Below are 17,326 nucleotides of genomic sequence, written 5' to 3'. Positions count from 1 at the left end.
TTCAAATTGATTAATTTGTTCATAATTTCCCTTGGAGACGATACTCCATAATATTGCCAATATTTTGAGTAATCCAAGTCCACATTTGATATGAACATTCATCTTTCACTCAATACAACTTATAATTTTTAATGACCACCGAAATATTAATATAGACGTCAATGTCTCTAATGATATAGATAGTGACATAAACATCTTACAACAAAGAAGATGCCTGAATTGGATCCGACGTTAAAGAAAACTTCGTACCCAATAAAAAAATAATAGGAAAATAAAGAAGAAAAGAAACCTACTCATCCTGATTATATAATAATCAGTGTTCTAAAATGTGGTGCCTAGGACCGCCTAGGCACTATTCAGTTGTCCACGATTCCGATTTTTAGACAGTTGAACCTTTTGGGAGTTATTACATTAATTGGTTGTCTAGGCCGCCTAGACGCCTCAAAATCTGACTAGGCGATCGCCTAGATTAACATATAATATTTTTAATTTTAAAAAAATATTATTTGACATATTTGTCCATCAATTTATATCAGATGAAGAGGAAAAATATATCATGTAATTCGAGTTTAAATTCGATAAAAATGAATTATTGGGGAAATATTAAGATGAACGAGAATAATTAGATATTTAGACTAAAAAACACCACTTAGGCAGGTGAATTCAATAAAAAAAATTATTGGAGAAATATTAAGATAGATCGGATTAGAACAATTAAATATTTAGGCTAAAAATAAAAAACCGCCTAGGCTCTGACTAAGCGGCCGCCTAGCTGGCTAGGCGCTAAGGAGTGGGTGACCGCCCGTCTACTGCCTACCCTTTTTTTAGAAGATTGATAATAACAAATCTTAATACTGTTAAGATTTAAAACACCACATTACGTGCAAATTAATTTAATGTAACCTGATCTTTCATGCCATATAAAAGGATAAACTCTTGTATCGTTGAAAGGTCACTAAATGGGGATAGGAGAGGATAATAATATAATACGAATTCAACATCTTATGAATTATGTGATTATATTTGATGATTTTATTAAAACCTATCTAGGAAAATAAATTAAAAAACTCATTTTTTATCGATAAGTTAAACTACAATAAATGATTCCCCATCAATTAATTATGTATATGTATATAGATTAATGTAATATCGTCGAATAGTACTTTTGCATTTTTTAAAACACATGCTCACTCTCACATGGTACATGTTGAAATCCCCACATATGTACATGTGAACCAGCCACCTAGACGCACACATCACACAAACACAAAAATATATATATAAGCAAATTTTTTGTGTGAATTATATATTGAGGTTAAAGTAATTTTATTTGAGGGTTTATATGAGTGAATTGTAATTTGTTTCAATTCAAAATTAATAGAATTGTGGGAAAGATGTATTTTGAGAAAAAAAAATTTGTCTCATGAGAAACCAATTATGATGCTCTTATTTTATGTATGTACTAGTCGCGTCTGCACACGCGTTGCGTGTGTGATTAAAATATAAATATTATTTATTATATATATATATATATTGTTTCAAATTAATTTAAATTTAAAATAAAATCAAGGCACACAAATAAAAAGAATCATGAACAAATGAAGTTTAAAATATAGATAGAGATTGAGATTGAGATTGAGATAGAGATAGAAAAAGAAATTTTGTTATTTTTTTAGAATATTTTAGATATTTCGTCTTGGGCTTCACCAAATTAATTTTAATTTGATTAGTAAATGATGCTCTTCTTTAATAAGATAATAAGATAAATATGTGTGTGTGCGTGCGTCATAAACTCCATACTAAGTGGGATAAACAAACTTTTAATTTTTTTTTAAACGTATGAGTAAAATTTGTTTGATTAAAAATGAATGATATATTCTATATATTAATATTTTTATGGAGTTTTATTGCTTTAAAATATTTCATTGATAGTACAGTTAACCCGTTTGGAGTCAACGAACAAACGGTGAAAAAAGGTTAATTTTATATATTTGAAAAAAATATAAATTATATTTTCATCCTACAATTTATATGTTTTTTTTTTATTTTTAGTTATGAAAATGGTGAATTTATATTTTTAGTCCTGTAATTTTCATATTTTTTTTAATTTTATCATGTTGTGGTGAGTTTTCATTTTTTGTAATTAACTTGTATGTTATTTAATTTTTTGATTTTGTAACTTATACGTGTTTTTCATTATTGATCATTTTTCTGACGAACACATGCGACGAACTCTGGTCCAAGAAAAAAAAATAAAAAAAAAACATACAAAGTTGCATGTAAAAATGAAAGTCCACCGTCATAATATTAAAAAAAAAAATTAAAAAACTAAAAATGCAAATTCATCTTTCACCTGAACAATATTTTTTTTAAAAAAAATAGTTTAAAATTAAAATACGAAAATTTAATTATCCCTGTTCGAAAACGATTGTTCATAAAAGACATGAAGGGATGTCATGTATGTAAATTACGACATTCTACTATGGAGCTAAGCTTTCACAAAATTGGGTACTGTCTTGCATGTCTCTCTCAGTCATGTCTTTCATGTTTCATTTTTTAGGCCAAAATTAAAACTTTTGCTTGCTAAATAATCAATTGACATCTTCATCTCTAGCAATTAATTCTCGCCTGTCCATTTCTTGAAAAATTACTCAAATAATTCCTTTCTAATAATGGCAAATTTTTTTTTTTGTAAATGGTGGTCAATAAAATTATCGATATTAGCAATTATTAAGAGTGGAAAAGAAGCAATTCACTCCCATTGAATGGAAAATTAATACCTATTCAAACTCGACTATGTTTGTGTATGTTTTAGGTCGAATTTAGACATGAATATTAATTTACATGGCCAGCCATCTTTATGATTCCAAATTACCAAGCCATATTTCATCACTATATTCAAAATGAGACATGATAACGAGTTGTGTTATATGTAGTTCGAATATAATTGTTATATGGAGTAATTTTTATTGTAATAATTAAAATAATTTTTTTTCGATATTCAATTTCATTATTAAAAACTAGAGAAAAATAATATAAAACGACAGAACTATTTCTTACGCACTGATAATAGCTTTTTTGCCGAAGTATTAATATGGTGTCGGATATTACCAACACAATTACACAACAACGATTGTATTGTCGTTGACATAACTGACGTCATGATACCGACTTTCTAATTAAAAAAAAATTAAAAATTGTAAAAGAAGCCAAACTTTTACACCAACATCAAATTTTATCTAATTAAAGCAAAGTAATGAATATTTCGATAAAATATGATATTTATCTGCATTCCCTTAGATAATATCAAAATTTCCAATATATATATGAGTTTTGCTATGCTGCCCACCTTCGGTGTTCATCTCTATGCCCACCTATGAGGTGTCACTCATCTATTGGATGAATCATTTGCATATGATTCATCTCATCCATTAGATGATTGACACCTCATAGGTAGATACCGGAGGTGGACAACATAGCAAAACTCTATATATATAATATCTAAAATTTTCGAAACGAGAAGATAACAAAAAGATGCAAGAAGAGGTTATAATATTTTTATAGGATTTCTCAGGTGAGTCGAGTGAGTGTATTTATTACTTGTACAAGATTGTGTGTACTCCACGCGGCACTTTGTGCGCGTGGTGTCCCCGGTTTCCGTGGTCTCTTTTCAGCAAAAATGTCAACCTTCGCAGCACTAAATACATGAACAGATGCATTTCTTTGGAATTACAAGAATAATTTACATTGAAAAACTCCCATATTTCGAAAAACAACAACTCCTCCACATTTCGTACGTACGTTTGAAGGCAGAGTAGTAGTATTTATTCAATCCTTCACTCCCAATAAATCCCATCATTTTTCTAAAGAGATCAATTGGGGATATGATCATTCGCCACCCTTCTCCGATCATCGGAATCCCCCATTGTTCTTCCACGAAGAATTCACTTGTTTTCTTTTGATTTTTGATTGATTCGGGATCCATCGGAAAGTTATTTATTAGATCGAGTGTTATATTCTGAAGCTAGCATAAAGATTGATCCATATCAATGTACGATCAAAACCCATCTCCAGCTTCTTCTTCTCCGAGCGCCGCCGTGGGAAGGAGCCTCCGGAACCACAACCACCACCGCCGGAGGCGGCACACGGTGGAGGACGACGAGGGAGATTCGGTGGCGGCGTGCAGCGGGGAGTCTTGCCAGTCTTGCACGGCGTGGGTGATAGCAGACTGCGTGGCGCTCTGCTGCTGCCCCTGCGCGGTGGTGAACCTGCTGACGCTGACTTTCCTGAAGCTTCCGTGGGCGGTGGCGCGCAGATGCGTCCGCCGCCTGAAGAAGGGCCGGGCCCGGAAGCTGAAGGACAAGGAGAGGCGGAGATACGGCGCCGGAGACGGCGGCGGCGGCGGGACCTCGAGAAAAGAGAGGGGCAGCGTGGAATGTACGTCGGGAATTGTTTGGGAAGAAGGGGGAATGGACAATCTTGGCGCAGTTTTCTCGGCAGAGGAGATCTGGTTGGAGCTGTACGAGGTGGGTCACTTGGCCTTTGGTAGGGTTTCTTTTAGTGGAAATATTTTGAATGGGTAGGGGCAAAATAGGGAATTCACCTTTCTTTGATCGGAGAAATTTAGGGGAAAAAAAAAAAACATCCTATCAGAAGTCGAAACCTCGGCAAGATTAATGGGTTCTTTTGTCGCTTTTTTTTGCTTCCGAGGGTGAGTGTAACTGTGTAAGTGTCCATTTTACCCCTCGGGCTTGGAAGTTGGGATTGCTATTGTGTAATGCGAATGAATTATTATTATTATTATTGATGAATAATTTGATGTCACTTTCTTGGTATTGGTGAAAATGACTTGTTGTTTTAGGGTTATGTTTCTTTTTTCATGGATAACTTTTTGCATGCATGAATGGTATGTTCCGATGTTATTGTCACAATTGTGTAAAGAAACCTAATTGTAAAAAGAGAAAGAGAGAGAGAGAGAGGGAGAGGATAATTACATAGGAATTTATAGAATTTTTAAATGACTGAGATAAGATATAGAAAATTTCCAAATGATACCGCAACAATTTAAAAGGCGAGTAATTCATTGATAAGTGATAATACATTTAGATATCGTTTGATATATGGAATGAAAGTGTGATGATCCACAAATTTTTACTCATCTCATGTTTTTTTTCATTTTTTTGTTAACTCATTGTCATCTCATGGCCCAGTATGACATTGAGTTTGATGAAAAATATCTTCCAACTCATGATATTAGTGAAAGATGAGTGTCGTATATGTGAAATTGACAAGAGCAATTAAGATATTCTATAATAATAAACACAATAATCCTACAAAATTAAAAACATACAAAACAACATATTACTCATATCCATGTATTACTTATCTATATTTCATCATATTTTTATCATACCTCTATTTATCTCACATACATCTCTTTCATGATAACAAACGGTGTCTTAAAATGTTTGCATCAATGTTGTTCTAAAAAGTTGTTTAGCCTATGTAAACGCCATATTTGGTAACATATATATAATTGGATTGGTGAATTTGAAATAGAGATTTTCATAAAACAATTTTGAAATTGGATACATCCTTTTGAAAATGTGGTATCGGGGCGAGGATATATATAATTGGATTGAAATATTTGAAATCACGACGATATAAATGCAAAATTGAATAAAAGATCATATCTCCGAGTAGCTAAATTCTCGAGCAATACAAAAATTCTTCTCTGGTAAAGGTTAGCAGGTTGCTAATTTGCAGGTTTTTAGTGCATCTAATTAAGAAGATTCTCTGAATAATATCCTCAACTTGGATTTCAATTATCTACGAAATTGATGAGTGAAAATTATATATTTTTCGCATTATTGATAAATAATGAAAGGATAATATTACTTCCATTCCATATTTTAGTAACACAATTGTGAAATCGCGTCATCGGTTATTTTGTGATACTGATATTACGCTTCACTCTATATATGAATCGAGTCGACCTGTTTTACATATAAGCGTATGTGAAACCGTATATGATAACTTAATTTATTCTTTTTCAATGAGTGGGATCCCTACTCATTTTGTTGACAAGGTTTTTAAAATCTTTCTTATTTATTTTCCTCTATAATTAAATCTATTGTATTTTGTTATTTATTTTTTATAGCACAGGTTGATTAATCTATTCACTCCGCTGTTGATGACTTTCTGCGAACTAAAAAGCCACTTAGAAATAATAGTATAGTAATAATCAATATACGTACAGTTCCTTAATTGGAGTCTGACCTAATTCATTTATTTAATAATGTTACCTTTTTTATATTTTATAAGTAGATCCCAACACAGAGGAGACTTTTCTTACGATATCACAGCCCAATAAAACTTTAAAATTAAAATATTTTCTGAAGAAAATTATCAAATAATTTAAATTCTTTATTCTAAAAATTTCATTCAATAAATAAATAAACGTTCGTCTCTATTCGTGGCTTGTTGGGGAGCGCCGCATTAAGGGGAATTTGTTTCTTGGAATTAATTAATAATGTTCGCCATTTAAATATGACAAGTACCCATTGGCATTATACATTAGTTGTCACTTTCCACTATTTTTTTTTTGGAATTGCACTTTCCACATTTTAATGTACATGACCCCAATCATTTAAGCATAATATTTTCAGTGGCGAATTGTAGCGAGGCTTGTTGTTGTGGAAGTTAAAATTGAGATAGTCAATATCGATGCGATAATGCGATTCATACATTTTAAATATATTATATATTATATTATATTATTTATGAGCTATATATGTCTTGGTCGCTTTCGTACGAGATAGGGACAATTATTGGTTTTGAGGTACAAATGAATTAAGTCGGGCTGTGCATTTTTCTACCTGAATCGAAAGCTATTCGATTTGCATTTGAAATTATTGTATCCAAGTCGAACTCGAACGTACGTGTTTGAAATTTCATCAAGTGGATTTTGAGTTCGAATTATTTTGTTCAATAGTTTGTGAGACGCAACAGGTCACTTTAATATTTACTTTGATATAATCAAGTAATTATATACTAAATAAATATATTTCGATCAATTTTTTTTCCAGCAGCTTGCAAATATGTTCCAGCATTTTGAGCCAAACTTCAGCTCGAATATGTTGAAACTTGAAAATGGGTTTTGAGGCTTATTAAGCATCTAAAATTAATTGAGCATAACTCATTCGATAAAGACTTGAAAATTAGAATCTAAATTTTGATTAGATCATTTTTGAATATTAATTTGTTCAAAATCGATTTTGGCAAAACGAGAAATTAATTATTTAACATTTGTATTTAAGGCATAATTAATGTGTTGTAGTGAAATGAGACGTGTCTCACATTGAAAGATGCGAGTTTTCTAGTCCCAAATAAAGTTCAAGTCAAATCCAAGGTGATGGAGGTGCAACGCACAAACCAAGCTTGCACGCGCTCATCCTCGCGAGAAGCTTTTCTTTATGCTACTCGAAAATGGTGAAGATGACGTGGCAGGTTGTGACATGTCATGCGGTCAAATTCAGCAAGGATGTGACGTATGAATGGATGTTACTAGTGTCACGCTCCACTCCCGGGGTCGGGTGACATCGCCGTTGCTTTCAAATAAAATTCGAAAACAACCAGGCTCTTAGTACAGAATTTAACTAAAACCAGTATATTTCATGAATAAATTCCAAAATAAATATTCTGTACAACTCAAAATTTCCAAATTTGGAATAAACTTTGCAGTACAACTTAAAAATCAGTATAATAACTATAAAATCTCAAAACTATCTTCATCCCCATCTCCAAGACATGACTTGTTCTTGCTCATCTAAGTCGTCATCTTCGTCATCTGGGAGGAAAAGTAAGGGGTGAGTGTTTTGGGAAACACTCAGCAAGTGGGGGCCGATCGATCATACCAAAAATTCATATATATAGATATATTCATTTGAGAAAACTCATACTTGGATTTCAAGCATGTCATATTTCAAAACATATCATCTCATAGCATGTCTCATCATAGCATAACATAAACATCATCTTCATAACAAAATAGACATGATTTACATATTTTGGCCAGACACTGAAATTCCTCTCATTAATCGTGACTAACTGATCAGTCCCCTATATGTAATCCCTCTAAGGGGTGAGGTCATGGAACGGTTATTATTACCCACCGCATCAGGGCCATAACATAACATGATTCGGAAATTCCCTTTCCACTCTTAATTTGAGTCATAACAGTGCCAAAACATACTTATAACAAATTTATCAAGAATATCAATTACATAGCAAAATTCGAAAGAATATCATGAACGATCGAAATTTTAAATCATACATAAGGTTTTAAAACAAAAGCCCACTTACCTGGATATATTGGTGCGAGATTAAATACTTCACAGATGTCTCGAAAAATCAGAATTGCTTTTTTTCCCAAGAATTCACTTTGCTTCCTAGTCCACGTGGTGGTAGATTATTGGACAACACTTTAATTCCTCCACTTTCTAATCTAACTCCACGTGAGAATTATAAGAAAGTTGGACAATTTCTTTGACCCAAGTGGTCTGCTATTCTCGAAAATAAGGAAATAAAATGACGACTTTCTGACTAAATTTTGCAGCCTTTTTCCTCAACAAAATGGAGAGAAAGTGGCCGAAAACTAAACCTACAAACTAACTGGGTTTCTCGAAAATAAGGAGAGAAAATAGAGACGATTTAGGTGTGATTATTCTACAAGCACCGCTCCTCTATTTATAGGCACCAAGAAATTTAATATTGATTAAAATATCGATAATCAAAGTTTGAATGAAAATCATATCACTTAAAGATTTTACTCCATCTATATCTTGATTACTTATCTTAATTTTGTAAACTAAATATCTCACAAAATTAATAAATAAAATCTAAATATATACTCTATCTCCAATATTATCTCGAAATATATAATTACTAATATTAATTATCATAAATTAACTATTATCACAAATAAATAATTAAATAATAAAAGATCCTAAACGTAATTTAGAAAAATTACGGTTTTCACATTCTCCCCACCTTAAAAGAAGTTTCGTCCTCGAAACTTTGATTAACTTACTAGTAAGGTTCGCTAAGCTAAATGGTTCGATCGGTTACTCAGGTATAAGCCCTAGCATCTTACGAATCTCTTAGATGTAAACGAATGGGTGGCGCCAAAATCGAACGAAACAGATAAAGAAACATTGTTGATTAGAATGGTACCTTCCATGACTTTGTTTGCACCGCCTGCTTCTTCTTGAGTAATTGCATAGACACGAGCATTGGGTTTATTTTCCTTTGGTTGGCCTTGGGTAGTATTACTAGTATGTGGTCCTGTCCTTGCCTTCATGGTTTCGGGACATTGAGCAATTCGGTGTCCGAATTTTCCACAGTTGAAACAGGCACCAGTGTTTCGACGACATTCCCCTTCATGTCGGAGGTTGCAGGTGGGTCATAGCTTGATCTGTGGACAGTTTGGAGCAACATAAGTTTCCTTGAAGGATTCATCAGAATTGTTCGAACGCTTGGACATATGTTTGTGTGAAGAAGATTGGCCCGTCAGAGGTCGTTTGTTGTGGAAGTCATTCTCACGACGCTTGATGTCCGATTCAGCTCTGATGGCCGCTCCCATCAAATCCGCGAAGTTGGCAGGCTGATAAACTGCTAATGCCGACTGTATACGACTATTCAACCCCTTCTTGAAACGATGCAACTTCATATCGTCATCTCCCATAATTGTTGGGGCATAGGAACCAAGCTCATTAAACTTGGAAGTGTATTCCACCACTGTCATGCCTGGTGTTTGCGTAAGATTCTCAAAATCGTTCAGCTTCTGCATTTTAACTTCAGCTGGAAAGTACTGCTTCAGAAATGCGGTACGGAACTGCTGCCATGTGATTTCTCCCACAGCTAGCATAGCAGGTGAAACGGCTTCCCACCATTTCCTTGTTTTGTCCTCCAGAAAAGGAATCGTCACCTCTACTTTCAGTGCTTCAGGAATTTCAAGTAAACGAAGTTGGTCCTCCATCTTATTCATCCAATTTCGTCCCACTTCTGGATCGGCATCCCCTTTGAACATTTCAGTTCGGTTCTTGTGAAGAGCCTCGTAATGGAATTTGACTCCATTCTGGGCAGGTGGTGGAGGTGGCGGATTTCCATTGCCATTTCTGTTGGTGTTTCCCATCCCTTGGATAGTTGTTGCCACTATTGCTGCAATAGCCGCAATGTCTTCTCTACTAAGGTTGACTCTTGGAGGTGGGTTCGAATTATCCCCCTGGTTGTTGTTGTTGTTGTTGTTGTTGCGAGTTCTAGGGGGTGCTCCGGCCATTTTCTACAGTAAAGGAGTTCTAAGAGTTTGTCGAAACATGACACTTTAAGAAGAAAGGAAATAGCGGAATAAATAAATCAATAAATAATCCAAAGGATAAAAATTATTTTATTGATTCCCAAAATTTCATGAAGGTAAACAAAACAAGTCAAGTCTCAAAACACCAAGACATCAGAACCATGCTGAATAAAAATAGTGCTGAATAAAAGGAATAAGCTAGGTGATAGTCTAATCTATGATTTCTCCATCGCCCACGGCTTCATCTTTTGCCGAAACGTCTTCTGGGTCCTCATTTCCCACAAGGGCTGCCATAAGGAGCTGATCAATGTACTGGAGTGCGGTTAAGTTTTGTGCCTCTAAGTTGTGCACAGTGTGTTGCAGTTCTTGCACTTGATTTTGTAAACCTTGGATACGGATTCCCGACTCTTGACTCCGTAGAGCCTCTTTGCGTGCCTCCTCAAGGAGTATGGCTTGAAGTTCCTTCACTTTAGCTAGGGAAGATGCTAGTTCCTTCTTTGTTTCCTCGTGTTCCTTATCCTCCTTATTGAGGTAATTATATGCAAACCTTTCAACATCGGATTTAAGGTGGTCCTGATGCTCCTCCATCTCGCTCTTGTTAGCCTTTAGCATTTTCATGTTTTCAATCATTTTCTCTTTCTCGTATTGCTCCACGTATAGAGAAGACCTCAATGATTCGATAACTTGATCCTTGCTTCGCACAATGCTTTTGCGAGCCGTAAATTTGGTGCGAGCCATCTTCCTAAAATAAATAGGAATGGGTTCAAGTTAAAATTCAAATTGATGAAACTTCAGGCAGAATTGATATAGAACAAGATTTTTAGGCGAATTTTCCAGAAAAGAAAATTTTGAGATATTTCCAATGATCGAAACTACTGATCACAAGGAGTATGAGACAATCGACAGAATCAAATTTCGAGTTTCCCACGAAAAGTTATAGGCAAAACAAACATTTCCAAAAATAGCAAAAACGCGAATTCGAGGGTTCAAACAAACGAATTAGGGCTAAAAGCGTCACTGGTCATACAAAGTACGAGTTTGACTCAAAGGTCGGTTCGGGTCAGGATACGCTAGGCTAAGGTCGAAATTTGACAACGTCAAATTTTTCGGTACGGAATCCCATCCGGATTTATGAACCTGGCGGGCTCTGATACCACTAAATGTCACGCCCCGCTCCCGGGGTCGGGTGACATCGCCGTTGCTTTCAAATAAAATTCGAAAAACCAGGCTCTTAGTACAGAATTTAACTAAAACCAGTATATTTCATGAATAAATTCCAAAATAAATATTCTGTACAACTCAAAATTTCCAAATTTGGAATAAACTTTGCAGTACAACTTAAAAATCAGTATAATAACTATAAAATCTCAAAACTATCTTCATCCCCATCTCCAAGACATGACTTGTTCTTGCTCATCTAAGTCGTCATCTTCGTCATCTGGGAGGAAAAGTAAGGGGTGAGTGTTTTGGGAAACACTCAGCAAGTGGGGGCCGATCGATCATACCAAAAATTCATATATATAGATATATTCATTTGAGAAAACTCATACTTGGATTTCAAGCATGTCATATTTCAAAACATATCATCTCATAGCATGTCTCATCATAGCATAACATAAACATCATCTTCATAACAAAATAGACATGATTTACATATTTTGGCCAGACACTGAAATTCCTCTCATTAATCGTGACTAACTGATCAGTCCCCTATATGTAATCCCTCTAAGGGGTGAGGTCATGGAACGGTTATTATTACCCACCGCATCAGGGCCATAACATAACATGATTCGGAAATTCCCTTTCCACTCTTAATTTGAGTCATAACAGTGCCAAAACATACTTATAACAAATTTATCAAGAATATCAATTACATAGCAAAATTCGAAAGAATATCATGAACGATCGAAATTTTAAATCATACATAAGGTTTTAAAACAAAAGCCCACTTACCTGGATATATTGGTGCGAGATTAAATACTTCACAGATGTCTCGAAAAATCAGAATTGCTTTTTTTCCCAAGAATTCACTTTGCTTCCTAGTCCACGTGGTGGTAGATTATTGGACAACACTTTAATTCCTCCACTTTCTAATCTAACTCCACGTGAGAATTATAAGAAAGTTGGACAATTTCTTTGACCCAAGTGGTCTGCTATTCTCGAAAATAAGGAAATAAAATGACGACTTTCTGACTAAATTTTGCAGCCTTTTTCCTCAACAAAATGGAGAGAAAGTGGCCGAAAACTAAACCTACAAACTAACTGGGTTTCTCGAAAATAAGGAGAGAAAATAGAGACGATTTAGGTGTGATTATTCTACAAGCACCGCTCCTCTATTTATAGGCACCAAGAAATTTAATATTGATTAAAATATCGATAATCAAAGTTTGAATGAAAATCATATCACTTAAAGATTTTACTCCATCTATATCTTGATTACTTATCTTAATTTTGTAAACTAAATATCTCACAAAATTAATAAATAAAATCTAAATATATACTCTATCTCCAATATTATCTCGAAATATATAATTACTAATATTAATTATCATAAATTAACTATTATCACAAATAAATAATTAAATAATAAAAGATCCTAAACGTAATTTAGAAAAATTACGGTTTTCACATTCTCCCCACCTTAAAAGAAGTTTCGTCCTCGAAACTTTGATTAACTTACTAGTAAGGTTCGCTAAGCTAAATGGTTCGATCGGTTACTCAGGTATAAGCCCTAGCATCTTACGAATCTCTTAGATGTAAACGAATGGGTGGCGCCAAAATCGAACGAAACAGATAAAGAAACATTGTTGATTAGAATGGTACCTTCCATGACTTTGTTTGCACCGCCTGCTTCTTCTTGAGTAATTGCATAGACACGAGCATTGGGTTTATTTTCCTTTGGTTGGCCTTGGGTAGTATTACTAGTATGTGGTCCTGTCCTTGCCTTCATGGTTTCGGGACATTGAGCAATTCGGTGTCCGAATTTTCCACAGTTGAAACAGGCACCAGTGTTTCGACGACATTCCCCTTCATGTCGGAGGTTGCAGGTGGGTCATAGCTTGATCTGTGGACAGTTTGGAGCAACATAAGTTTCCTTGAAGGATTCATCAGAATTGTTCGAACGCTTGGACATATGTTTGTGTGAAGAAGATTGGCCCGTCAGAGGTCGTTTGTTGTGGAAGTCATTCTCACGACGCTTGATGTCCGATTCAGCTCTGATGGCCGCTCCCATCAAATCCGCGAAGTTGGCAGGCTGATAAACTGCTAATGCCGACTGTATACGACTATTCAACCCCTTCTTGAAACGATGCAACTTCATATCGTCATCTCCCATAATTGTTGGGGCATAGGAACCAAGCTCATTAAACTTGGAAGTGTATTCCACCACTGTCATGCCTGGTGTTTGCGTAAGATTCTCAAAATCGTTCAGCTTCTGCATTTTAACTTCAGCTGGAAAGTACTGCTTCAGAAATGCGGTACGGAACTGCTGCCATGTGATTTCTCCCACAGCTAGCATAGCAGGTGAAACGGCTTCCCACCATTTCCTTGTTTTGTCCTCCAGAAAAGGAATCGTCACCTCTACTTTCAGTGCTTCAGGAATTTCAAGTAAACGAAGTTGGTCCTCCATCTTATTCATCCAATTTCGTCCCACTTCTGGATCGGCATCCCCTTTGAACATTTCAGTTCGGTTCTTGTGAAGAGCCTCGTAATGGAATTTGACTCCATTCTGGGCAGGTGGTGGAGGTGGCGGATTTCCATTGCCATTTCTGTTGGTGTTTCCTATCCCTTGGATAGTTGTTGCCACTATTGCTGCAATAGCCGCAATGTCTTCTCTACTAAGGTTGACTCTTGGAGGTGGGTTCGAATTATCCCCCTGGTGGTTGTTGTTGTTGTTGTTGTTGCGAGTTCTAGGGGGTGCTCCGGCCATTTTCTACAGTAAAGGAGTTCTAAGAGTTTGTCGAAACATGACACTTTAAGAAGAAAGGAAATAGCGGAATAAATAAATCAATAAATAATCCAAAGGATAAAAATTATTTTATTGATTCCCAAAATTTCATGAAGGTAAACAAAACAAGTCAAGTCTCAAAACACCAAGACATCAGAACCATGCTGAATAAAAATAGTGCTGAATAAAAGGAATAAGCTAGGTGATAGTCTAATCTATGATTTCTCCATCGCCCACGGCTTCATCTTTTGCCGAAACGTCTTCTGGGTCCTCATTTCCCACAAGGGCTGCCATAAGGAGCTGATCAATGTACTGGAGTGCGGTTAAGTTTTGTGCCTCTAAGTTGTGCACAGTGTGTTGCAGTTCTTGCACTTGATTTTGTAAACCTTGGATACGGATTCCCGACTCTTGACTCCGTAGAGCCTCTTTGCGTGCCTCCTCAAGGAGTATGGCTTGAAGTTCCTTCACTTTAGCTAGGGAAGATGCTAGTTCCTTCTTTGTTTCCTCGTGTTCCTTATCCTCCTTATTGAGGTAATTATATGCAAACCTTTCAACATCGGATTTAAGGTGGTCCTGATGCTCCTCCATCTCGCTCTTGTTAGCCTTTAGCATTTTCATGTTTTCAATCATTTTCTCTTTCTCGTATTGCTCCACGTATAGAGAAGACCTCAATGATTCGATAACTTGATCCTTGCTTCGCACAATGCTTTTGCGAGCCGTAAATTTGGTGCGAGCCATCTTCCTAAAATAAATAGGAATGGGTTCAAGTTAAAATTCAAATTGATGAAACTTCAGGCAGAATTGATATAGAACAAGATTTTTAGGCGAATTTTCCAGAAAAGAAAATTTTGAGATATTTCCAATGATCGAAACTACTGATCACAAGGAGTATGAGACAATCGACAGAATCAAATTTCGAGTTTCCCACGAAAAGTTATAGGCAAAACAAACATTTCCAAAAATAGCAAAAACGCGAATTCGAGGGTTCAAACAAACGAATTAGGGCTAAAAGCGTCACTGGTCATACAAAGTACGAGTTTGACTCAAAGGTCGGTTCGGGTCAGGATACGCTAGGCTAAGGTCGAAATTTGACAACGTCAAATTTTTCGGTACGGAATCCCATCCGGATTTATGAACCTGGCGGGCTCTGATACCACTAAATGTCACGCCCCGCTCCCGGGGTCGGGTGACATCGCCGTTGCTTTCAAATAAAATTCGAAAACAACCAGGCTCTTAGTACAGAATTTAACTAAAACCAGTATATTTCATGAATAAATTCCAAAATAAATATTCTGTACAACTCAAAATTTCCAAATTTGGAATAAACTTTGCAGTACAACTTAAAAATCAGTATAATAACTATAAAATCTCAAAACTATCTTCATCCCCATCTCCAAGACATGACTTGTTCTTGCTCATCTAAGTCGTCATCTTCGTCATCTGGGAGGAAAAGTAAGGGGTGAGTGTTTTGGGAAACACTCAGCAAGTGGGGGCCGATCGATCATACCAAAAATTCATATATATAGATATATTCATTTGAGAAAACTCATACTTGGATTTCAAGCATGTCATATTTCAAAACATATCATCTCATAGCATGTCTCATCATAGCATAACATAAACATCATCTTCATAACAAAATAGACATGATTTACATATTTTGGCCAGACACTGAAATTCCTCTCATTAATCGTGACTAACTGATCAGTCCCCTATATGTAATCCCTCTAAGGGGTGAGGTCATGGAACGGTTATTATTACCCACCGCATCAGGGCCATAACATAACATGATTCGGAAATTCCCTTTCCACTCTTAATTTGAGTCATAACAGTGCCAAAACATACTTATAACAAATTTATCAAGAATATCAATTACATAGCAAAATTCGAAAGAATATCATGAACGATCGAAATTTTAAATCATACATAAGGTTTTAAAACAAAAGCCCACTTACCTGGATATATTGGTGCGAGATTAAATACTTCACAGATGTCTCGAAAAATCAGAATTGCTTTTTTTCCCAAGAATTCACTTTGCTTCCTAGTCCACGTGGTGGTAGATTATTGGACAACACTTTAATTCCTCCACTTTCTAATCTAACTCCACGTGAGAATTATAAGAAAGTTGGACAATTTCTTTGACCCAAGTGGTCTGCTATTCTCGAAAATAAGGAAATAAAATGACGACTTTCTGACTAAATTTTGCAGCCTTTTTCCTCAAAAAAATGGAGAGAAAGTGGCCGAAAACTAAACCTACAAACTAACTGGGTTTCTCGAAAATAAGGAGAGAAAATAGAGACGATTTAGGTGTGATTATTCTACAAGCACCGCTCCTCTATTTATAGGCACCAAGAAATTTAATATTGATTAAAATATCGATAATCAAAGTTTGAATGAAAATCATATCACTTAAAGATTTTACTCCATCTATATCTTGATTACTTATCTTAATTTTGTAAACTAAATATCTCACAAAATTAATAAATAAAATCTAAATATATACTCTATCTCCAATATTATCTCGAAATATATAATTACTAATATTAATTATCATAAATTAACTATTATCACAAATAAATAATTAAATAATAAAAGATCCTAAACGTAATTTAGAAAAATTACGGTTTTCACATTCTCCCCACCTTAAAAGAAGTTTCGTCCTCGAAACTTTGATTAACTTACTAGTAAGGTTCGCTAAGCTAAATGGTTCGATCGGTTACTCAGGTATAAGCCCTAGCATCTTACGAATCTCTTAGATGTAAACGAATGGGTGGCGCCAAAATCGAACGAAACAGATAAAGAAACATTGTTGATTAGAATGGTACCTTCCATGACTTTGTTTGCACCGCCTGCTTCTTCTTGAGTAATTGCATAGACACGAGCATTGGGTTTATTTTCCTTTGGTTGGCCTTGGGTAGTATTACTAGTATGTGGTCCTGTCCTTGCCTTCATGGTTTCGGGACATTGAGCAATTCGGTGTCCGAATTTTCCACAGTTGAAACAGGCACCAGTGTTTCGACGAC

At 35.3% G+C, this 17,326-nt stretch overlaps 1 protein-coding gene across 1 annotated transcript; it reads left to right on the top strand.

The window, feature by feature from the left end:
- Nucleotides 1-3,756: 3,756 nt before the first annotated feature.
- LOC140885395 (uncharacterized) lies at nt 3,757-4,711 on the top strand. Its single transcript, XM_073292349.1, has one exon. It carries the CDS (start codon nt 4,050-4,052, stop codon nt 4,581-4,583), a length of 534 nt encoding a protein of 177 aa, XP_073148450.1. The 5' UTR covers nt 3,757-4,049; the 3' UTR covers nt 4,584-4,711.
- The last annotated feature ends 12,615 nt before the right edge of the window (nt 4,712-17,326 follow it).

The sequence above is a fragment of the Henckelia pumila genome, chromosome 2, assembly GCF_033568475.1.
Source record: "Henckelia pumila isolate YLH828 chromosome 2, ASM3356847v2, whole genome shotgun sequence".
Classification (NCBI taxonomy): Eukaryota; Viridiplantae; Streptophyta; class Magnoliopsida; order Lamiales; family Gesneriaceae; genus Henckelia; species Henckelia pumila.
This window is presented reverse-complemented; position numbering and strand designations above follow the sequence as displayed.

Coding starts and splice junctions, on each gene's coding strand:
- LOC140885395 (XM_073292349.1), top strand. CDS start 4,050: ATGTACGATCAAAACCCATCTCCAGCTTCTTCTTCTCCGAGCGCCGCC.